Here is a 25,439-nt window from a genome sequence, read left to right as displayed (position 1 = left end):
TACAGTTAGACCTGCAATGCACAAGATAACCTCTGCAACAAAGAGTTAACCAGCCCCAAACTGAAGTTGAGAAATTCTGGTTTTATTAAGTTGCTTGATTTATAAGCGAAACAGATCGTAAGTAAAAAATTTTCATTTTATTTCCTCTTTTCTCATTTCATGTATTTTGAAGAAATAATCAATGGTGATACTTCCCAGCTCTTCACACTAGCTGATCTTACCTATAGAGTCCATAGCCCAGAGCAAAGTGGAAAAGAGAGAAAGTAGGGCAGGAGCTGTGGTCAATGGCCTAAGGACAGAAGAGAATAAAGTAAAAGATCCAACTAAAGCCAGTGGAAAACAGTGCCTATACTTTCTGGATTCAACAGTTTTTCCTGATGGCTACAGGAAAGCTAAGACTTGGATAGACAAAACTCATTTAGAGAACTCTATGAGATTTATATGTTTTAGTAAATTATAACCTTATGGACAAGTTAAATAACACTTCTGTCTACAGGTCAGCATACTATTTATAAACTCAATGTATTATTTATGATTACCAAAACATGTATGTTTTCTGAGGAGCAATAACCTAATGAGTGAGTGCCTAATATCAGTAATAAGAATACTTTTGCTTTTATTCTCTTTTTTACATGCTATTAAAACAATGGACCTGATGTAGAAGTATAATTCATATGATATATTGTAGATGTTTTTGAGAAATTCATGAACATTTTCAGGCCTAGGCCATTAATTCATTACTACGGTACACATTAAAAATTTTTTTACATACATTTTGGACAATGCATACAAAAATTAAAAATAAACATACTCCATCACCCAGTAATTTAACAAGAATATATACATACACTCACCAAAAGATGCATGGAAGAATGCGCTTCACCACATTACTCAGCCCAGAAGAGAAATTTCTCAAATGCTCATCAATGGTAGAATGGATAATTTTGGATATACACTAAAAAATGGGTAAATGGAATGCTATAATATACAGCAACGAAAATGTAAGAACTACAAATACAAGCAACATCCCATGCTCTTGGGAAAGAAGAACCAATATAGTGGAAATGGCCATATTTCCAAACTGTTATATAGATTCAATGTAATCCCAATCAAAAATTCTAATAGCATATCTCACAAAATTAGAGAAAATAATCCTAAAATTCATCGGGAACCAGGAAAGACCTAGAATAGCAAAGGCAATCCTGGGGAACAAAGACAAGACAGGAGGCATCACAATCCTTAACTTGAAATTATACTCTAATTTCATGGTAAAAACAGTGTAGTACAGGAAAAAACAAAAAAACAAAACAAATAAAAAACCCCCAACAGACCCAAAGATCAATGGAACAGATACAAGATGCAGAAACAACGCCAGATATACTAAGCTACCTTATCTTTAACAAAGGTGCCAACACATTCACTGGAAGAAAGATAACCTCCTTAGTAAATGGTGCTGGAAAAACTGGCTCTACGCACGCTGAAGATTAAAACTGGACCCTTATCTTTCATCATGTTACTAAGCTACAATCAAACTGGACCAAAGATCTTAAGATTAAAATGGAAGATAGAGTAGGTAAAACTCTTGAAGACACTGGTGTAGGCAAAGACTTTATGAACGAAACCCAAATCACACGGAAACTATCACGAAGAATCAACAACTGGGATTTCACCTTATTAAAAAGCTTTTGAACAACAAGAGAAACCACCAACAGAGTAAAGAGATAGCTGATGATGTGGGGGAAAATGTTTTCCAGCTGTTCCTCAAAGGATTACTATCAAGAATATATAAAGAACTCAAAAAAAAAAAAAAAAAATCAGTCCTCCCGGATTTAAAGATCCAATCCAAAAATAAGCATCTGAGATGAATACATACTTCTCAGATAAAGAAATATAAATAGCAAATAAATACATGAAAAAATATTCCACATCACTGGTCATTTGAGAGATGCAAATTAAAACAACACTGAGATTCTACCTCATTCCAGAAAGATAGTAGCCATACTATCAAGAAATCAACCAGGCCAGGGATTTAGCTCAGCGGCATAAGCACCTGCCCAGCAAGTGCGAGGTTGTGAGTTCAATCCCCAGTACCACAAAAAAAAAAAAAAAAAAAAAGAGAAATCAACCAATAACAAATGCTGGAGGGGCTATGGGGGGAAAAAAGGAACACTTCTCCACTGCTGGAGGGAGTATAGACTGGTGCAATCACTGTGGAAATCTGTGCAGATTCCTCAGAAAACTAAGTGTGAGTTCAATTCCTGATACCCAAAAAGCAAACAAACAAACAAACAAAAACCTAGAATTGGAGATCCCATTCAATCCACTTATTTCCCTCTGGGTATCTTCCCAAAAGAATTAAAAACATCATACCATAGTGATACATGTATGCCCACGTTTAGAGCAGCACAGTTTAGAATAGCAAATCTTGAAAACAACGTAAATGCCCAACTAAGGAACAGATAAAAAGATGTAGATTTTTATACAATAGAGTACTACTCAGCCATAAAGAAGGATAAACTGGACACTTTTGTAGATAAATGGATACAACTTGAGACCATACTCAGTGAAATAAGACACACATGTGTAAACATCATAGTTTGAGTATGACAAGCTGAAAGAAAAAACATGTATATAATACTAGTTAAGATAGTTATACTATTGATTTCTGAGTTTACTGAAGAGAGATTTGTGCTGGTATTGTTCGGACAATTGAATACAGATGTCTTATGCTCTGAGTGAATGATTTGGGATGACAGTGTGCAATATATTGCCCCTAATAGACATGTTTTGAATTTGTTGTTTTTTCTTCTTTTATCCTTGAATAAAATGGATTTGAAATAAACAACAAAAAGCAAATACATGCAACAGTATGGTAAGGGCTTCCTTTGGTAGGTTAAATAATGACCTCCAAAGACATACATGCCCTAACACATAGAACTTGTATAAGTTACTGTATAATTGGAGAATTATTTTGGAATACCCAGAGGGGCTACAAATGTAAAGGCAAAGAAAGATCTGTACAAGAGATGGTGATGTAGTAACAAAAGCACTTTTTTTTTTTTTTTTTTTTTGGTTGTTTTCCTTTTTATCGGTACCCGGGATCGAACTCACGACTGCCTGCTTTACAAGGCAGACGCTTATGCTGCTGAGCTAAATCCCCAGCCCCTAAAAGCAAGTTTTTAACACAGCCTAAGTCCAGGAATACAGGAAGTCATTAGAAGTTGAAAAAAAGATGTCAGAACAGATTCTCTCCTTATGGCCTTTAGAAAGAACCAAACCTGCTAATACCTTGATTTTGGCCTAATGAAATTGATTTTTTTTTCCCCTTTTCTTTCTTTTTCCCTTTCCCCTTCCTAGATTCCCTCTCTATTTCAGATAGTACACTTTTTGGTCTTTATTTATACTTTCAGTTTCTCAAACCAGAGAAACAATGTACCATTTACAACAGTGTGTCCCATTTATTTCATTTAAAGAGTATGGTCTCATTGTGAAATAGGAAGGGGAGAAGGGAGACAGGAAAGAAGGGAAAAGAAAAAAAAAAACGAGAAAAGGAAAACATGGAAGTAAAGCTTTCGTAAATAGGGAGAGGAAGGGGAGTTGAAGGGAGAGGAGGGAAATGGGAGGAAAAAAAGAATTGAGGTAAAGCATATACAGGTACAAACTTCCTATGATAAATGTGATTATTATGTGTACCTAACATGTACCAGTTAACTTAATTTTTATATTTTTAAAATTTATTTAAAAATTTAAAAAACTGATTTTCAACTTGTGATTTCTAGCACTGTAAGAGAAAAGTCACTAAATTTTGTTATTAGAGAAGCAATAGTCACAAAAATAGTAAGTGAAAAAGTCTATTGTGTATGATTACATTTACATAGAATGAAAAATAAGGCAGACTTAATCCATGGTTTTAAGTGAGCATAGAAGTTACTTCTAGAGAAAAGGACAATGTTAAAAATAGGGACCAGTGAGATAATAATGCTTTCTTTTCCTGTAAATACTAGTGACATTTAATTTGTGCAAACCCTTATTTGTACACTGTTCTGTATGTATGGCATATGCAATTTTAAAAATTGATATTTTTCAAAACTTATCAATCATAGAATCTGGTAAAAAGATATACACTCAAGGGGGTAGGAGAAACCCTTTACTAAGCAATAACCCTTTCTCAAAAATCCAACGATTTTGCTTCTCCAAAATACTTAAAATTTTCAATGACTGGCAACATTTAATAGAGACTTTTTAAATGCTAAAATTAAAACATTTCTTAAAGGAGAAAGGCAGAAAAATCAAAATATTCTTTGGGTCTAACATCTTGAAACTAGTAAGAATGGTAAAAGAAATCTCCTTATGGATCATAAACATAAAAACAATTTATAAAACACATCAGAATTTTATTGCTTCAAGAATACAGCATATGAAATCACAAGAATGTCAAAATGAAAAGTCACTAGGTTTCAAACATATAATACATTATCAGATGCAGTAAAACATTAACCTGAACTCTGCATCAGAAAGAAAAAGGTATGGAAAAATACCTAAGTTATTTACTTGAGAAATAGATACATGTAAAATAGAAAGTATAAGGATGTTACAGTACAAATTAGTAAAGCCAACACTTATTATTTCCCTAGACTAGACTACCTTTGGTACTTTACTTTTTAAAAAACAATTCCTTCCAAATACACTTTATGGGTATAATATCCATGAAGTAAGTTCAACTGAATATTCATCAAAATTACTAACCTCATTATGTGGGCGAAGTGTATTTGATAAATATATAACACTATTCCCCTTTTTCTAAAACTGTAAAATATAATCATTAACATATCTAATACTTATAAATTTTACTTATTTAGTTCTTCAATTAAAATTGGAATCCTTGCAACTAGAATCTATTTTGGGGCTTGGTAAATATAGAAATGTAAATGATTTGGCAACTGACATAAGAATTTAATTAACTTTATATCATGTTAATTGGCTTTACTTTGTGTTCCCCAAATACAAACAATATGCAATTTCTCTATATACTAGATTCCTATAACAATCACTATCATTCTTTATTTATTGGAACCAAATTAAAGCTTCTCCCTTTTAATAAGCAGGTTGAAACTATCTGTTTCAAATAGGGGTGATACATTATGACACACTTCCTTCAACAAAACCCAACTTTTTTTAAAGCTATCATTCAATTATGATGAAGAAGACAATGATACCATTTCAAAAGGTAGCAGTGGATTCTAGGCCATCTAGTCAAGAAAATGTAAATGTAACGCTGAAAGCAAACAAGTAAACTACAGCTATAAGTTAAATTAAAAAAAAAAAAAAGGAGGGGGACCCTCTTTCATAGCAAGCATGCTCATTAGCTTTCATTTCCTTTCCCTGGCAAAGGTCTGAATATTTATAAACCTTGGTTAAACCAATGGAACCCAAGTAATTGTTTAGCAAGTTCCAATTATGTATCTGAATAATATAAACATGGATGGATTAAAGAAGTAATAATATTCTGAACTGGAGTGAAATAGATTCATGACAGTCTCAAAATTGGGCAGTCTTTGAAATGTAATAGCTTAGCTCAAGATAAATTATGCTGTAATAAAACTAGTTTTTACCTCTACACAAAGCAAAATTAAAAAATAACAGCAAATTTATACAACTACTACCGAACACACTTTCTAGTTTTTAAATGTCTTATTCTGAAGTTCCTCTAAACAAGTATATGTATCTGAGTATATATATATATATTCATTGTCTGTATATATACTCTTTTTAAAACACAAAAAATTCAGATACTATAGAACTGAACTCTTTTTTTTTAACCAATCTGATCCAATGTATTCTGCCTCATACCACACCAAACCTCAATTTAAAATTCCCAATTTTTGTTTAGTTAAAAGGACAGAGCAGTTGCAAATACAGATTAAGAGCTTTTATATAAATTTCACTGTATTTTTATGAACCTGAAGCTTTCTTTAACACTGTTTACTGATCAAATAAAGGGCTCATTGCTATCTAAAATTTCATAAACACTTTTAAAAATTCAAAATTATTATATTGAGCCTTAAATTTCCAACAGTTCAAAGAGACAGTTTTTATACGTATAGCACATAACAGATGAAACTTAACAGCAGACATCCTTAGAATATCAATGGTAAGTCCACAAAGATGCATACAAAATTACAGATAAGCATTTTCTTCACTGTTTGTTGTACAAGAAAAAACATTTATAGAGGAAACAGAAACTCAGCTGGTGAATTTCAGATATCATCTTCATCTTCTTCATCTTGAGAAGATCCTGCCTGATTAGATGCACTAGCTGAGGCAGCAGCAAGCTGTGCTTGTTGGGCAGCTTGCTGCATTTGAAGCCATTCCTGTTGGGCCAATTCTGCTTGTTGCTGTCTAGCCTAAACATCAAAAACATAAAAGCAAATAATATTTTTTTAAAACCAAGCATATATATTTTAGCTAAATGTATATAAGCCAAATAACAGACAGTTGTTAATAAACATGGATATTTTCCAACTATTATATAATTGTGGTTTATCTAGAAAACAAAAATTCTATGATCTTTTGTTCTAGTGAAGAAGTTAAAAATGCTTTACTGTGTTTTATGTTTCGAAGATAGGGTCTCAAAGTATATTTTAGGTTGGCATTGAACTCACTATGTGTTACCCAGGCTGGTCTCAAACTCCAGATTATCCTCTGCCTTAGTTTGGAATTATAGGCATAAGCCAACAAACCCAGCTAACAAGCTGAAAATGTTAACAGAAAAAAAAATACAAGAATTTTGGCTCCTTCCTGTTTTTCTCTCTTCCTTTTGTTTCACTTAATTCTTTTGCCACCTCAAATTATAGTGAAAATGCTTCCCAAATGTATACCATACTTTCTCACCTTTGTTACCTTTACTATTGCAAATATTCATTCATTTGAAATTTCCTGATTTTCACCTAATGAAATTGTACCTGTTTTCCAAGTCAAACTAAAATATTATTTCTTCCTTCCTGTATTAGTGAAGATATAAATAACCAAGAAACAGACAGAAATCACACTACTTTGAAAACAGAAAAACTTTAAGTGTTAAAGTAAAAGATAGTAACAGGCAACTAAAAGACAGAAAACAGGGCTGGGGATTTAGCTCAGCGGCATAAGCGCCTGCCTTGCGAAGTGCACGGCTGTGAGTTTGGTGCCTGGTACTGATTAAAAAAAAAGACGGGAAACAGAAAATTAAGGTATCATGGAAGTAGTAACAGCAGGGAGCAGTCACCAACTCTAAAACTGGGTGATCAAATGACAAAGCTGGAATCTTTAAAACTTAAATGTAAAGTAACAACCACATGGAACTGAAACTCAGACCTCTGAAGAAAGAGCATAAGTTACCTGCTGCTAACGTATCTGAGCTTGGAGCAGGAATCAATACTCCTAAAGAGGAAGGTACAAGATCATGCTGGTTCTCTAAGTGTCAGAGAAAATGTAGACTGGACTCAGTTCCTTACAAAACAAACTGATGCAGCCAGGGTAAAGAAGTGTTCCTGGGTTTGCTCAAAGTAAATGGAAGTCAACAGGAAGTAAAAGAAGCAAGCCCATTTATGTGCCCTAGTCTTGCTAACTCCCTCTGAAATCCTCTGCTGACATCATAGTCTAATAAAGAGCTAGCAAGAGGTGATTGGCAGTATAAACTACCCTATATATATATAGTAGCCCTTCCTCACATGCCAATTTACTTTCTGAAGTTTTAGGTACTCACATAGTCAATCAAAATATGTAAAATTCCAGAAGTAAATGAATTTTAAATTGTATGCTTGAGCAGCATGATGAAAGCTCACATGGTCCATGTTATATATGACCTACTAATTAATCACTGAGCAGATGTCTTGGTTATCAGATCAACAGACATAGTACTATAGTTTTTGTGTGTAGGCTTTGGATGGTTTCAGCTATTTACTTGTATGTTTGGTAATGGTGGTAGGGTAATATATGAGATCTAGTCACAAAGTAGAGCATAGAATGCTGAATTTTGGGTTAAGACAATGCTCAGTAGCTGAACTTTTATATCCCCAAAATATTAAGTGACCTCTTTTACACATTTTTTCCTTCTCATGGAAGTTAGCCTCATATGACAGTTATCTTCTTCATTAAAGTACTCAGCCAATGTTATAGTTGCTACTGTATCTACTATACCTTTCCTACCAAGCACTAAGTTTCTTAAGAACAAGAATGATACAGTACTTTCATCTCTGTACATCTGTAGCACCATACACAGCTTCTTATATATAGTGGGGACTCACGTGTTAATTGAATTTTTACAAATATTGAGTACAGGAATTAGTAGTTTTTAGTGAAGGTGATAGTAATGAAGCAGAAGATGAAACTAAATGTAATTGCCTCGGGGAAGACTATCCAAGCAGTATTACTTACAGGCTAATAAAAGAAGAGGTCTGCATTATTTTTTTTAAATACTGAAAAGAAAAACGAACACTGAAGAAAAGTCCCAGAACTTGGTGATTAGATGTCTCTGTGGTAAAACAGAGGTCAAATCATAAGAAGTAAATGGCATAAATTTTAAAAGATATAACATTACACAAAAAAAAAAAAAAAAGGAAGAGAGACATGGTTACAGGCAGAGGAAAAAGTGACTCAGGAAAAGACTAAACGTATTAGAAAAAAAAACTAAAAAAGAAAAAAAATTTTTTACAATAAACCAAAATATCCTATTGCTTTGAAAATTAGAATGTATTCTCTTTAATAACCGTTTTCACCTCTCTTTATAAAGAAAATGGACACAATTCTAATACACTGCCAACTTACTTCTATGTCAGGAATATATCAAAAGAGCTCAAAAAAGGCTAAGTGTTTTATTTTTATTTATTTTTTGACTAAGTGTTTTATTAAAGACAGTTTAAATGTCAGAGTAAATAAAACATGAGGATTTAATCTACAATTTTGTGACAAAAAATTCAAATAATTTCAAGTCTCTACAAAGGTTTTACTGCAAATGTGCTTCATCTTAACAGTTTATTTAATGGTCTGCAGAGGCATGCAAATTTAGATGCATCCAAATTTAACTGACTTAAATAGTAAGGTCTCATCAGCTTTTATGAGATGTGATAAAAAAACAAATATTTACTTTTTTTTAAAGGATATTATGGTAAAATACATACGGGCATTAATTAACCCCCGAATAGTCCCCCTACTTTGAACACATTCATACCAACATTCTTGTTGCTTTCTGAAACAGTATTGAAAGTCTTCCTTTTGTTCTTTAGTTGCACTGTTATGACTGTCTTGATGCCTTGAATTAATTCAAAACATTTACTTTTCATGGTCCTTTTGACTTTAGAGAGCAGCTAGAAGTCACACGGTGCCAGATCCAGTCAATAAGGTACAATCAACAACATATAACACTTGAGCCTGTCTTCCATTGGATGGAAGAATATTGAGAAGCAACATTCACCATATTTTTTATCATACCTTACAAAGACATTCATGAAAGATAACTTCCATTTTTAAAATTTACACATGCATTTTTTTTTTTTTTTACCAGTACCAGGGATTGAACTTGCGACCATGCACTTACAAGGCAGGCTCTTATGCCACTGAGCTAAAAAATCTCCAGCCCCCTACACATGTATTATTTTCTGATCAACTCTTGCATACTTTTCTCTCTGAATGTAAAAGCATTCTTGTCCTTTTAAAAATTATTGTTGAGTCAGGTGTGGTAACACATGCCTATTATCCCTATGCTTGGGAGGCCAAGGCAGGAGAATCACTGTTGAGTTCAGTTCAAGGCCACTTGGGCTACATAGTGAGTTCAAGGCCTGCCTGAACTACATATACTGAGACTCTGTCTCAAAAAAAAAAAGCAAAATAAAAAAACTAAAAGTCACTGTTGACTAACACAATTTGTAATCATTTCTATAAATTAAAATTTTCAGTGGTGTTTAATCTCATTTTTCATCTTTCCTTCTAACCCAACCTATCCAAGGCCCTTTTCTTCTAAAACAAGCAGGAGTCAGACATGGTGATACACACCTGTAATCCCAGCCAGCATTTGGGAGATTGAGGCAGGAGGATGGCTGCAAGTTTATGGCCAGCCTGGGCTACCCAGTGAGTACAAAACTACATAGCCAGACCCTGTAGCAAAAAACCAAGTAGCGAAACAACCAAATGAATGAATGAATGAAGGATGATAGAGGTAAATATGCATATACTTCCTAATTCACTTTTGGGAATTTTCATTTTTTAATTTTTATTAGCATGTTGCAGTATATAATGATTACATTCATTGTGGGAAGTTGGCAAATGTACATAACACATCTTAGTTCTTTTTCATTATGTTTCAAGGTTCTTACTCCTGCATAATAAAATGACTCATTTATAATTTATAGTTAACATTAAATTGATGTATTAAAGCCTTCTCCTTTTCAAATATTTGCCTCTAGCTTCAAATGAGACTATCACTGTTTGTATTTGAAATAAAGTCTGAAAATGAAACAAAATGATTTTAAAACAAGTGGCATAAGCGCCTGCCTTGGAAGCAGGCAGTCGTGAGTTCGATCTCTGGTACCGATTAAAAGAAAAAAGACAAAAAAAAACCAAAAAACAAAAAACAAGATACTTATTGATTCCTTTTATACTAACAACTTATTTTGTGCTCTTAGGAAGAAATGTAAGGCAGCTGCTACAATTTTACTTCTTTCTGATCTTCCCCACAAAAGAAAGAAATACTAGGGATTCTTCTCCTATAGGCCAGGATAAAAAAGCAAAGAGATTAAGAAGAAGAATTAAAATCCCAAAAGGTGAGGATAGAGAGGTGAAGGCAGATATGACAAGGTGCCTGGTATATTTTGGCCCTATTTTTAAAAATTCCATGGTAAATATAAGCAAAAAGTGTTTGGCACAGTATTAGTATTGTTAGAATACAGATTTGGCTGGCCCTGAATCAAGGCCAGCAGCTTCCTGACACTGTTGGTTTCAAGCAGGAGCCTCAAGAGATGTCTTTCTATGGTCTGCTGGCCATTTCAGAACCTGCACAGTGAAATGGTCAATTCATTAAAAAGAAACAGCTTGAAACAACCTCTCCCCGCCATGAGTGGCTGTGAGCGTGACAGGCTGCGGTAGCCCAGGACAGGAGCCACCAGCATTTACTGAGACTCACCGGCATTTACTGGGACCCACGCCATGCTGGGACCTGGAGTGCCGGGAAACCAAGCAAACCTCCCCCCACACACTGCGGCTGTGAGTGTGGCAAGCTCTAGTGGCCCAGGACAGGACCCATGCCATGCTGGGGCATGGAACTCCAGGCAACCAAGCACTTCTTCCCCTCCTGCCTGTTTCGTTTTGTTGAACTTCAATATACATGAAAGTATGGATAGCCATTTTGAAGAGAAGGAGAGACTCTATGACAGCCATTAGTGACTTCTTTATTGTCTGGTTTTGAAGACCTAAAACGCCTTCCTCATTCTTTTTGGATCAGTTTTATACTATGTTGTTTTGTGTGAATTCTCTGTATGTGAAGACATGGACAACTATTTTGAAGAAAACAAGAGATAATATGATAGAGAAGATCTCAGGTCGTCTAGCTTTGAAATTTATATCTCTTACATTGTTTCTTATGTCCTATTTTTGTTCTGTTCTGTTTAATTTTACCTCCTTTAAAAAAAAAATACAGATTTGGGAAAAAAAAGCAAGACTTTAAATACAAGTCTTAACACTTCCCAAACTGTCTAACCTTACCTATTTTATGTAAGTCAATTTTTCCCAGTAGACCATATTCTATAATAATTGAGACCATGTCTCCCCCTGCCCTCTTTGTGTATGTGTGTTCCAAACCCAGAGCCTTACACATAGTGGGCAAGTATTCTACCACTGAGGTATGCACTAGCCCTTTTTAAAAGATTTTTATTTTTGAGACAGGGTCTCTTTAAGTTAACCAGACTCATCTTAAACTTGTGCTCCTCTTGCCTCAGCCTTGTGAACAGCTAGAATTATAGGTGTGTGCCACCATACCTGACACCATGCCTTTTTTGTTGATTGTAGTAAACCTAGCACTTTGCACAATGCCTGATAAACAGGGAAAACTTCAATAAATATCTAAAGGAAATAAATTATTTCATGCAAGCTTTTTTCACCTGAGTATCTTTCTTAAATAGACATAACACATATACTATTTAATAAAATTTTGCAAGGTATATGAAATATTTAGCAGAGTACTTTCTATCATCATATACAGTGGCATCTTTGTTCTTGAACTTGATTTTTTTCCATAATTCTGGCTGCACATTGAATTGGATGAGAACAGAACCAAATTCAAAGGTGAGGTTTAATGCTGATTTTTTAAAAATTTGATTCAGTTCTCATCCAGTTCAGTGTACAACCAGAATCGTGGACATAATTAAGGCTGTGAACCAAAGTACCACTGTATTTAATTTGGTACCCTCTAGGTAATCTGTGATAGCAAAGAATAAAAATAAATAACAGCCATTAGTGTTTTTTAAAAATATCACTTTTTCTTTGATATCTTATATGTATTATAATACAGATACAACACTATTTGCATGTGTTCGTGAAAACCTCAAAGTTTTTTCTCTGTACTATCTCATGGGTTCTTAGAGTACATGAACTAATACAGGTAAATTACTTGGCAATGTAATTAACAAATTCAGAACTCAATGAATATTGGTAAGCTATATTTTTCTGATTATTTTAAATGATACTTTTAATTGTGTCTAGGACCTATTAAGACCCAAATGCTAACTATAGTAACTGTTACGACTGCAGGGAAATCAGCTATAATGCTGATTTGGAAGAGTATGTCTAAAATGATACTATTTAGTTATAATGAGTACTCTAGTAACTGGGGGGGAAATTAATTTCTGTTCAACTTAAACTTTCAAATAAGAGACTAAAACTCAGCAGGAAAAAAGCCAACCTTGCCACCTCTCTCCGCATTTTCTTAAAACAGACGGATATTATTATTGGTGCTATCTCTCATAGACTAGGTCCATGACAGTGAACCTTTTGGAGCTTTCAATGATACAAACAGCCCACTGCAGGACACATGCATTTGCTGCCATTGGATTAGATGTTAGAGATATAATAAGCAAGACAGAAGAAGAAAAATTTTCACCCTTTCTTTCTTCAATTGGGCCTTCAAAAATTAGAATATTTTAAAGATATATAGAAGAATCAATTAAGCTACAAATTAGATATCAGATTTTCTTTGTGCATTATTCATTATAAAATTCAATAGTCTTTTCTTCTTAGCCCATCGCATAAATTTTAAGGATATTTAGGCCCCCTTTCCTTTTCTTTTGTTCATTCTCTCACTCATTTGTGGTACTGGAAATTGAACAAAAGCTAAGCTACATCTTCAGCCCTTTTTTCATTTTGAGATAGGGTCTTGCTAAGTTACCCAGGCTAGGCAGGATCCTCCTGTCTCAGCCTCCCAAGAGCTGAGATTAAAGCATGTACCACCACCTTTCATGCTATTAAGTTGTCATTCTGCCTGAAAAACAATCAAATAAAAACTTAACAGTTTTTCAGAGTTGCTTTCCTTAGAAAACAGGTTGCTGCAAATACTTATTTTTATATATATCACAGTCAAACTGGCCAGCTCTAAGTAACAGACTATAATCAAGCAATCACTGAGAGAAAAAGAACTCTTTCCATATATTATGTTGAAATTTAGGAAGTAATTTTAGATACCTGCATGGTTTCTATTAGAAAAAAAAGGAAAGATTCAGATAAAAATAATTTAAAATGTATGACTTACTTTTGCAAATAATTCCTGTTGCTGTCTCAATAACTCTTCTTCAGGAATGCCAAGGTTTTCCAAACGAGAATTGGCCTTTCTTCTTTTTAATGCTACCGTCTTGCATTCTTGTAAGACTTCTTTTACTTCACTGATGTAAGAGCCAAAGCCCAAACTTTCTAGTGCTAGAGAAATAAAAACATAAAAGGGTAATAAAATGTGGCTTCTCCCCTGACTACAAAACATGACGGTTTTGCAGTGTTATTTTCCTGGGAGGGAAGGGACGTTTTCTAAAAACTTTGCCTATTTTACAACTGTCTGAGACAAAATGTTTTTACCAACTTTTTTAATGTAAGAATGAAAATTAGTTAAAACTTACAGAACATTTCAAGGCAAAGTCTTCATTTTTCATTTTAATTTTTTTGTAAGATCAAAGCACTTCCTATGGTGGGGAGAGATTCAATTTAATAACATGTAGTTTTAGTAAAAAAAAAAATTTTTTTTTACCTAGCACTCATAGTAAGTCATATCATTAAAAGCCAGTCATTTTCTTAAAAGAAAACAGAAAGGAAGAAGAAGAAGAAAAAAAAAGAACACAGAAAGGTAAATATTTGGAGTATCTTTGTTAACAATACTTTGTGCCACTTGTCTTAGAAAAAGTGGGCTAATAAAACATCCCCTACTGTTGCAAAGTGGGCTAATAAAACATGCCCTACTGTTGCAAAGTAGATAGGATGAAAGAACAGGTATAATTTTCTTTTGTCCAATATACAACAGAAGCTATTTTTAGCAAAGGAACTCAAACTGCCAAGTTTAAAAACTACCAGTATAGGTTAATAATAGTGCATAACTCAGGGGTAGAATAGTTGCCTAGTACACATAAAGCTCTGGATTTGCTCTCTGGTACCACAAAAACAAACTGGTGAAAATAACTCATAAAAATAGCACTTATACTCTGCCAACAAGTTTTCTTTGACTATAAAACTTAACAAAAACAACACAAATGGTGTGACTACAGAAATCTGTAAGGACAAATTGTATTAAGTACAGAAGACTATAAAGCTAGATATATTAATAAAAAATTCTCTCCTTTTATTTTTCACATCTAGAAAGAAAATTTCACAACAAAGGTAATCCTTTAAATTGAAGCTCTTTTTGGTACTGGAGATTTAATTCCGGTCTTGCACATGCTAGAAAAATACTCTACCACTGAGCTACTTCTCCAGCAACACAATACACGCTCTAAGTGACCTTTGTAATCGGAAAAGACAAGCCATAAAGGTTCCTTTTCATTCACAGTATTCAACACTATATTTTATAGTTTTCTACATACTGCCTCACACCTTAAAGGTATGTTCTATAATCTAATGATAAAATTTAGGTGGTTAAAAATAGGGTAAATCAATATAGCTCAGCAGTTCTTATTTCAACAACTGTAATGAACCAAAAAGATGCTCTCAAATTCTAACTGTAGCAATTTGCTTTTCAAGGAAATCACCATATGTACCCTTAGACATCCATTTCTCATTTAAATTATGATTTTTTAAGATACTGTGAATGATTCATAACTATTTCGTATACTATGCTGTTTTTATCAATGTTGTGAAGGTATAATCTGATGCAAAAAGCAGATTACTGTTTATTAATGTGAATTTTAATTAACTTAGCCTTCCCATAACACACTCTACCTGAAAATCTCAAAAAGACATTCTGTATATCACATTCACCGTCACATAATTCTTGACTTCAAGGAGCAGTGGAAAAAATAAGTGAGTAGGTGGCTTATACTTTTCACTTAAACTGACAAATTTTTTTTTTTTTTTTGTCTTTACCGGTACCATGGATCAAACTCACGACTGCCTGCTTGCAAGGCAGGCACTTATGCCGCTGAGCTAAATCCCCAGCCCCTGAACTGACATTTTTAAAAAATGTCAATTATAAAAGCCAAAACTTTTGTTTTAGCCTGTCTCTGTCTCTGTCTCTGTCTGTCTGTCTTCTTTTTAGATAAGGTCTATGTTGTTCAGACTGGCCTTGAACTCACTTTGTTGCCCAAAGCTGGCCCCAAACTCACAGGGATCTTCCTGTCTCAGCCCACTAACTATTGGGATTATAGGCATACACCACCACCAGGTTTATTTTTTCTCTTTTTGAGGATATAAACATAATAAGAGTATTAAGAAACCATACTGGGGGCTGGGGATTTAGCTCAGCGGCATAAGTGCCTGCCTTGCAAGCAGGCAGTTGTGAGTTCGATTCCTGGTACCGATAAAAAGGAAAAAGACAAAAAAAAAAAAAAAAAAAAAAGAAACCATACTAAAGGAAATTAAGTGAAAGCTTACAGTTTCCTAATACATTCTAAAGAAAGTCTGGCCAGACATGGTGGCACATGACTATAAATCCCAGTACTTGGGAGGCTGAGGCAGAAGAACTGCCAACCCGGGCTACACAGTAAGTTTAAGGCTAGTCTGAACTAACAGTGAGACCCTGTCTCAAAAAACAAAAAAACCAAAGTTTGATTTCCCTAGTCCAGGATATAGGACCCCCCACCCTAGCTCTGTACCCTTGGAGCTTTATTTCTAACATTAAATCTCTGCATACTTCTGCTATACGTTTGACCACTTGGTATTTCTTAACAAAAACCACAGCTTCCCACACTCAATGGTGCTAGCTGTGCAATGAAAGAAAAGATCAAGTCACATCTTCAAATTAAGCTTGTTCAATCCTTCCAGACATAATCTCTCCCTTTTGAAATTAAATAGACCTAGAACTGAAACTTAGTTGATAGTATCTGTACAATGTGGGATATGTTGCTTAATATTGCTAATCTTCAGTTTTTCAATGTATAGACTAAGAATAGCAACTATTTCATAATAACATGCTGCATTCTATTTGAGGCAACATAGTGTGCACAATGAAGTGGTACAAGCAGTACAGTGAGTAACCTAAATTCAAATTTTATAACTGACTCCTAAGTCTACCTTGTACTTGCTGTGACTCTGAATTCCTTCAATTCTGCGTCTCAGTTTACTCACCTTTAAAAAGAACAAAACAGTACCTATCTCTTAAGAATAAATGAATATAAAAAGTTTAGAATAGAGACTGGCCCCACAGAGGAAACAAAATTAAATGCATGTGTTTACAATGTTAGGGCTTGTAGGAACCAACAATTAATACTGACTTTGTTTTTCTTTTTGAGACAGAGTCTCACTATATATAGTTCAGGCTGGCTTTAAGCTCCTTTTGTAGCCCAAGTTGGTTTAGAACTCACAATGAACCTTCTGCCTCAGCCTCCTGAATGCTTGGATTACAGGTATGCACCACAATGGCCAGCTTAATACAGTCTTTTAACATCTAAGAATCACCTAATCAACTTGGAATGTTTCTTACCTTTTTCTCTTAAATGTAAAAGAGCAGCCTAAAAAGTATACAAAACCTTACCAGTTATATGACATTACATTTAAATTGAAGTATATTTATAAAATTTTAAATTTATAAAATTAACAAATCAAGCCAACAGAGAATCCTTCAAAGTGGTATGAATTATTAGACGCAAAGAAAATACAAGGTCCAAGAATTTTTTCTTTCTTGTTTGCCTTGCAGGATTAAACAACAGCTACCAACTACTGAAATAAAACTTTATAAAGTTTTATGTCCACCAAAAGATGGTTAAGAGAGATACAGAGAAAGTGAGCAAGAACAGAGATAGAGACCGAAAGAGAGAGAGAGACACAGACCAACCAAATTAATGCTCAACCATGGAGGGCCTGCGTTAAAAATTTAAAAGCATGCCAGACTTGGAAGGGTGACACACTGACTATAATTCTAGCTACTCAAGAGATTCAAGACAAGAGGATCACAAATTTGAGGCCAGCTTAGGTATTTAAGATTTCTTTTTTTTTTTTTTTTTCATTTTTATCATTACCAGGGATCGAACTCACGACAGCCTGCTTGCAAGGCAGGTGCTTATGCCACGGAGCTAAATCCCCAACCCCCAGCTTAGGTAATTTAGTGAGATCCTGTTTCACAATACAAAAAAAAAAAAAAAAAAAATCACACTTAAGAGTCAAAACATTGCTCTAAAAAATGTGTAAGTCTAAAGTTAATACTAAAAATAAATAAATAAATAAATAAAATAAAATAAATTTTAAAAAGTAGCTCAGCGGCATAAGTGCCTGCCTTGCAAGCAGGCAGTTGTGAGTTCAATCCCTGGCACCGATAAAAAATAAATAAATAAGTAAATAAAGTTAATACTTAACATTATTAAGTATTAAAAGCTGCTATATAATATAGTATTCCCAATTATATAATACTGTATTCCCAACAGAAGTGATCATAATTTAATTTCACAAATGCAGTGACTTTAACCTGAAGTATAAACACATTTTAACTAACAGATATAAAAAAAAAGACACAGCTGAGGATTTTGACTCAGCGGCATAAGCACCTGTTGGGCAAAGCATGAGGTCATGAGTTTGATCCCCTGTACCAAAACAAAACACCTAGATGCAGCATCTTTTAAACGGAAACATTTTACATCATTGGTAGTCACTGCCATTTTACTCAAAGAAGAAATTAAAAAGATATGGGAATTGGCTCCTAAGCAGGACCAAAATTTGACTTAAGGCTCTGCTGGTTGTTTAGTATCCAGTAGTATCATACCTAAAGAGGGCTATTTGTACTGTAAACATCATAAAAATGTGTATTATGCCACTTTTTCTGGTAGATGGTAGTAAAGTGTTTTGAGAAAGGAATGACTTTTTCTAGTTGGCTAAGTGGCTAAAGTGCCCAGGCTGGGTCAACATTTGTTTTCCTGCCTCAGCCTCTTAGAATCCTGAGATTTAAAAGGTATGTGCCACCACACCCAGTTCAAAGGTTGGTCTTATTTTACAAGAGTAATATGTTCCTTGCAAAGTTTTGTTATAACATGAATTTCTGTGACTGACCATACATCAAATGAATTAAATATTTTTTCATTTAAAAAACAATGAAAAAAAAAAAAGCAATGAAAAAAAAAAAAAAGATTAGCAATGAGCCAGGCATGGGGAAGGCTGAGGCAGAAGTTCAAGACCCTCCTGGGCAATTTATTGAGATCCGCTCTCAAAATAAAAAAGTCACTGCTTATAACTGGCTGCAATGGGTTAAGAATAAAAATCCAATTGAGTTCAATCCCCAGTACCATAAGTAAATAAATATCCAAAGCAAGCATTTAAGAACCTTTATAACAATTTGACAGTAATTTTATGTACATTGAACTGGATTTTTTACATTTTGCTTTTAAGTGACCCCTTTTTATTTTATTTTACAGGTGTGACAGAGATCGGACTTAAAAAGAAACAAATAAAACTGCCTGAACACAGACAGCTTAGAATCACTCAATGACTTTCTCAAACTTTCTTTACTTCATTTTTGTTTTTAAGAGACAGAAACTCACTAGATTAATTCAGGCTGGTCTTGAACTTGCAGCTGCAAACCTTGGCCCCAATTTCCCAAGTGCTGGGATTACAGGCATGCACTACCATGCACTGCTTGTTTATTAGTCTTGTAAAAAATGGTAGCAAGGGCTGTGGATTTAGCTCAGTGGCACAAGCGCTTAACTGGCAAGCAAGAGGTCATGAGTTCGATCTCTGGTACCAAAAAAGAAAGGAAAAAAAAAGGTAGCAATCTGGGCATAGCAACACACACCTGTAATCTCAAACGCTTGGGAGACTGAAGCAGGAGGATCATTTTGAGTTCCAAGCCAGCCTAGAGCTACATAGTGAATAGCAACCTGAATTACAGAGTAAGCCCGTAACTCAAAAATAAAACAAAATAGTAAAATATAAAAAATGGTAGCAAGAGATAAAAACCTAAGAAGATGTCATTTAAAATATTTTTGTTTTTAATTCTGGCTGTGCACATGGCACCATGACATGAAACAGACCTTTAGCTTTGTATTTTTATCAGTACAATTTCAAGCTTTGAAAATTAGTATTTATTGTAGCATATTTTATTTAAGACAGAATTTCAGTTCTTAAATGATTCTCAAAACTTGTAAATTATACCTGGAATCAAATATTACTTATAAATAAAGAGTTTAGTTAACATATTTGCCTAAGACCAAAGAATTTCCAGAACAGAATTTACAACTTTTGAGTCTCAAAGTGAGTTCTTTCCATAACATAAAACAGGTTAGAACTCATTCAAAAATACACGTTCACTAAAACACTAATGAAATAAAAACAAACACCTTTAATAGCTTAAAATTCCATGTATTCATGTATCTGTGATTCTTAAAACCACACATATTTTCTTAAAATAAGCAAACCAAGAGGGGAAAAGCTTTTTTTTTTTTTAAACTCAGTTATAGTGTTATTCCCTCACAGTAAAGTTATTCAGCTTTGCATTTTATAGAACTGCTTCAGAATGCTTAATTTGCTCTGACATGTTAAATCAGGTAGGTAGCAAGTCAGATGTGCTAATGCAAAGCCTAGTTAATTTAACTTAATACAAAAAACCTACACTTCAGTATAGAATCATATTACTTTAAAAAGTACATTATTAACAAAACAAACAAAATGTATATTATTATTCCACTTGGATATAACCTATATTCCTAAATTAATGCTGACAGGAAAATATATGAAGGGTTATATATACTATGATTGTCCTACTTTCTGAGTTACTCTGTAAGGACATACTTTATACACCTTTAACTTTCTTCTAAAAAAAAATTTAACTTCTCAAAAGAAAACTTTAAAATGATTAGTACTAGATTGTATATAAAATCTCCCCCACTGCAGTGAAATTACACATTCTTACTTAATAACAGTAATGTTATATTTTTTAAACATAGATAAATTATAGGGCAACACAATTTTTTAAAGTTAATAGACTGTCTTCATTACACAAAAGAAAATCCTCTTTCACTGTAACTTTCTGACTCATACACTAAACTGAATTTAGCATATCCCAAAGTTAAACTATTTAGCATACTGCTTGCTACAGCTGCACTTTTATTCCACCATGTCAATCAGAAATCTAAATATAACCTAGAAAATAAACTCTCCCCACCAAGACAGACTGTAATGTTACTAGGTTTTTGAACAATCTTGTTTCTGTAGTATAAATAATCCAATGATGGCGAACATTTGGGCTTTCAATGATTCCATGACACAAACAGTCCTGCAGCACATGTGCCACAGGTTCACCACCACGGTTCGGCCAAAGCCTGTCAAAATCTGCAGTTCTCATTAAAAAAGAAAGGTTAGTAAATGGACTTTTTTCTTTTTTGAGTTGTAAAAAGAAATTACAACTATATGTGTTGGATAAATTTTTTTTTTTTCTTTTTCCTTTTTATCGGTACCGGAGATCGAACTCACGACTGCCTGCTTGCAAGGCAGGCGCTTATGCCGCTGAGCTAAATCTCCAGCCCCTGTTGGATAAATTTTAAAAAAGAAATTAATGCTGTTTATGTTGTGGAAGACTTATGATGACAACCACATATATAATGTAAAAACAAAACACAGAATAAAAAATAAACAACTTGGGTTTCACTTTACTTTCAATTCAGCACACCAAAGAAGTAGGGTTTCAATATCACTTTAAGAATCAAAGGCATGGTGGTACACACTTAAAATCTCAGCAGCTGGGCGGCTAAGGAGGTGGATCATTTTGAGTTCAAGGCCAGCCTCAGCTGTGTAGTGAGTTCAAGTTAGCCTTAACTAGATAGTGAGACTGTCTCAAAAAACAAAACAAAAAGAATCAAATACGCCTTTTCTTAGGGTTTTTTCCTCCTCTGTACTGAAATGATACTGAGTATATGTAAAATACTAAAATGGTAGTGTGTGTATATGTTTGTATATGTGTGTGTCTTCCCCTAGTTGTGCTGGAGATCAAACCCAAGGACTTACATGACAGTAAGTGTTCTACCACTGAACTACATGCCCATCCCAGCAGGACATATTTTAAATCTACCTTCAGGATGTCATAAAAGTTCAAAAGTGAAACATTTAATCTTTTTGTCAATATTGGCATAAAATAGTGGATATGATCAATATGACAGATATGATCTCTACTTCACAGCAACAGGAAAATCAAGTTTTAAAAAGTTAAATTACAAAAAAGAAATAAGAGTACTTGCCTCTCAGTATGATTAAAATTGATCAAGGTTTTTTCAACCTGACTGCAAAAGCAATCAAGGCATTGCTGGAATTAGATTACAAAAGACAAATTATCACATCAAATTGAATGTAACTGTTTCCTAAAAGTATACCTACAAGTTACAGAAAGTGCTTCCTCAAACACCATGACTAGCAATTGTCTGCCCTTCCTGAAATCATCATAATTTAACCTCCCAAATTCTTGTAACTAGACTAAATCCAAGACAAGCGAGAAGAAACTGCTGAAACTTTTAGAAGTGCTTTTCAAAAAAAACTTAAGTGTATATATGCATCCAACTGGAATGACAGAACAGGACAGGGAAATGGTCCATATAAAAAAAAAAATCATGTCTTAGGACTTTAAGGCCAGCCTGAAAAATATAGCTGTCTCAAAAAACAAAAGAAAGCAAAAATCACGTGTTATATAACCTCTCAATCCAACCTTTTAAATTATCTCCAAAAAGTCAAACAAAAAAGAACAAAGCAATCGACATACAAGCAATATATATATAAAAAAAAATATTTGAATGTAACATTTACCATTTTCTAAAAGGAGTGTTTCAGTAAAAACAAAGTAAGCGACATATAAGCAATATATACATAGATAGATGGATAGATAGGTTTGAATATAGAGAACATTTACCATTTTCTAAAAGGAGTAACCAGATGCACATCCCACCCTTTATTCAACGCCAATAAACTTTACAACGTTGTACACATTCATGCTAAGTATCTGGGTTCAGAAAATCGTTTCCTCTACATTGACAAAATCGTCATGCAGAAATGGGTGTCCTGACTTCACGAATTCTTGAAGTTCTGTCTGAATTTTAACTTTGCAAGGCAGAAGTTTTGGGTTCCTTTCCCAATCATCGTTATCCAAGTTCAACTGCAGGCAGGAAATTCTCGTTGCTTGCAGAGCTAGTTGTAAACTGTAACAATACAGTGTATTTTGGAAGTATTTGTTCACTTTAATATTTGCAATCCTTGTTTGTATTCGTTGGATGAAAAATGCCGACTGAAAAAGGTTACAAGGTATTTTCTTAAGACCTCAGCAGCCTCCCTAACCCAGAGGTTTTTTTCTTTAAACCTACCAGTGAAGAGGAAAATAAGAATCTGACACGGACAGGTTAGGAAACTGTCTCCTTTCCCTCTGTACCCTCATTTAAACCAAATTCCATAGAAACGACCTACCTTGGATGACGTGCTCTGGTGAGATAGTCTTCTTCTCTGATTTGTTGCAAATCTCATTGGCTTCAGATGATATAAGGTGGATGAATTCAGTGCAGCAGTTCACCACCAGCTCTCGGGCATCGTTGGCCACCCGGACATTGGGAAGAGTCTCTTTGATCATCTTATTGATAGCAGCTCTGGGGATAGTGAGATCATCATCGTTGCCAGATGAGGAAGCCATCGTACCTTCCTGTCTTTCCGAGCTCTGACTTTTAAAAACTCGCTGGCTCTGGTCCACTATTTCACAGAGACTTCTCAAAAAGGCCGCCTCCGATAATGATCCCCAGAGTACTCTTAGAAGAGGACAGAGAAAACGAGGAAGGGAGTACAACCGGGCTCAGCAGGGCGGAACACTAGACTCTTGACAGATTTAGGGAGAGTTTGAGAGGAAATGGGGGGAGGTAAGGACTCTGAGGAGACCACTGTCCAGCTTGCGGAGGGGACAGCAAGGTAGTCCGACAATCTGAGTGGCTGGGAACCACCTTCACGTCTTCTCAAAGGGGCGGGAGCTGTCGCCTAACCGGTCCTCGGCGCCGAAGCCGGGCAGGATCCGGAGGTACAAGCCTTGCCACGGCGCTGGGCGGACACCCAGCAGGCAAGGCTCTACAGAGCTCGAGCCCCAGCTGCCGCCCCCGCTAGCAGCCGTTGCCGCCGCCTCAGCCAAACCATCCTTCAGACACCCGCGCCGCCGCCTCACAACATGTCGGCCGCTACCACCGCTCGAACTGCGGCAGTCGCCTGGGAACGGCTATGAACAGAGCGAAGCACAAGGGAAGTTTCTGCGGCGGCCACCGTGGCAGTTTAGCCGGAAAGCAGGTCTTGGAAGCCGATGCGGTGGCTACGACGGTTCCTCCAGAGGCCAAGGAAGAAGGTTTGCTGGAAGTTGCTCCCGACACCCTTTGCGTCACCGGAAGTCTCGCTCCTTGGGTCCCAGCCTCCCTCCGAGGCCGACTTCCGGGCATAGCTACCGCCCTTCCCCCGCGGATGGCGGCGGGAACCGCCAGTCCTTGTCGCCAGCTGCTTCCGCTTCTGGAGGTCCCGCCACGCGCTCGGGGACGCCAGTCCCTTCCACAGGGTCTGCAGCGAGGTGACCGTGTGCCTAGCGAATTCGGAGTCTCCAGAACAGTTGCCACAGGACTGGGCGTTTTACAAAGAAAAGCAGCAAGGGTAGACAGAGGGTGGGTATTTCTGCCCTTCGGAGCCACCAGAGGCTTTAGAACCTCCATCTCCGTTGGAGGACAAAGGAACGCTGGATATTATTAGTACTTTATTACTCTTTTAGAACCCCGAATTGAAATTGAAAGCGAAGGGCTGGGGAGTTAGCGGCATAAGCGCCTGCCTTGCGAGCGTGTGGTCATGAGTTCGATCCACGGTACCGATAAAAAATTAAAATTTAAAAAAATTTAAAAGAAATTGAAAACGAGTGAAAGGTGGGACAGCGGTACTTACGTGCCTGTGTTTACCACGTTTGGTGAAAAGGCTTTTAAATAAGGATAGTGTAGATGACATTATTGTGAACAAAACTCTGTAGCCCTCCAACCAATTTAGTTTTTATGCGAAATGAAACCTTAGAGAGAGAGTAACTTGCTCACTACAAATGGTTAAGTCGAAAGCAAAAAGTCAGATGCTGCACAGTGAAATGCCTTGCATACGGTATTGCCCACTACAAGGTTCCAATTTATCCATTTTTCATGGTGCATTAAAGGATGGCTTTTGAAGAGCGGAAGGAGTATGTTGGAGCATCAGAAGTAACAGGCTTTTGTTCTTGAGACAGAATCTCGTATGTAGTTCAGGCCAGCGTTACACTCACTATGTAGCCCAGGCTGGCCTCGAACTCAGCAATCTCCTACCTCAGCCTGCAAGCGCTGGGATTACCACTCCGGCTAAGTACTGCTTTTTGCATTTTGCTACTAGTAATTCCAACAAGTGTCAGGTTCTTCACAGAAGTTACATTATTTTTGAAAACCGAAATTTTCCTTTGGAGTCATGCAAAAGAAGAGACTATGTTATAAGTAGTAGGATGTTGCAATTTCTAAAAAGTAAACCATAAATCACTTAAGTCCTTTTTGACCACTTCAGTTCATCAGATTAATTGATCATGTTTGGAATGTTTTCTTAAACCATTTGGTTTCCAGGAGACCTTACCGCTGTTTCTTTTGTAATGCTGAATATCAAACCCAGGGCAGCAAATATACCAGACAACTACCATTAAGCCAAACCCCCAGCCTTACATTATTTCCTTTAGTATTTTTTTTCAGACTACTCACTTTAATTCTAAATCTCAGGTTCTTTAATTTCTAAATCTCAGTCACCTGTTTTTC

The 25,439-nt window shown here is 35.4% G+C and overlaps 1 protein-coding gene and 1 non-coding gene across 2 annotated transcripts; one reads left to right on the top strand and one right to left on the bottom strand.

Annotated features, from left to right (window-relative positions):
- Positions 1–4,373: 4,373 nt before the first annotated feature.
- On the bottom strand, positions 4,374–24,002 carry Dr1 (down-regulator of transcription 1). Its single transcript, XM_003478942.5, has 3 exons — positions 23,080–24,002; positions 13,772–13,935; positions 4,374–6,404 (listed from the first exon to the last, which is right to left on the bottom strand). Exons 1-3 carry the CDS (start codon positions 23,297–23,299, stop codon positions 6,258–6,260), a joined length of 531 nt encoding a protein of 176 aa, XP_003478990.1. The 5' UTR covers positions 23,300–24,002; the 3' UTR covers positions 4,374–6,257.
- LOC111754335 (small nucleolar RNA SNORA2/SNORA34 family) lies at positions 10,929–11,065 on the top strand. The gene has a single exon (XR_002789038.1). It is a non-coding gene; the product is annotated as a small nucleolar RNA SNORA2/SNORA34 family (small nucleolar RNA).
- Positions 24,003–25,439: the final 1,437 nt, after the last annotated feature.

This window comes from Cavia porcellus, unplaced genomic scaffold (genome assembly GCF_034190915.1).
Source record: "Cavia porcellus strain 051 isolate PalLab524CR breed Dunkin Hartley unplaced genomic scaffold, mCavPor4.1 scaffold_1, whole genome shotgun sequence".
Lineage (NCBI taxonomy): Eukaryota > Metazoa > Chordata > Mammalia > Rodentia > Caviidae > Cavia > Cavia porcellus.
Note: the sequence above shows the minus strand (reverse complement) of the source record. Positions and strands in the feature narration are given on the sequence as shown.

Coding starts and splice junctions, on each gene's coding strand:
- Dr1 (XM_003478942.5), bottom strand. CDS start 23,299: ATGGCTTCCTCATCTGGCAACGATGATGATCTCACTATCCCCAGAGCT. Junction 13,936..23,079: donor ACCAGAGCACGTCATCCAAG/GTAGGTCGTTTC, acceptor TTATTTCTCTAG/CACTAGAAAGTTTGGGCTTT. Junction 6,405..13,771: donor AACAGGAATTATTTGCAAAA/GTAAGTCATACA, acceptor TTTGATGTTTAG/GCTAGACAGCAACAAGCAGA.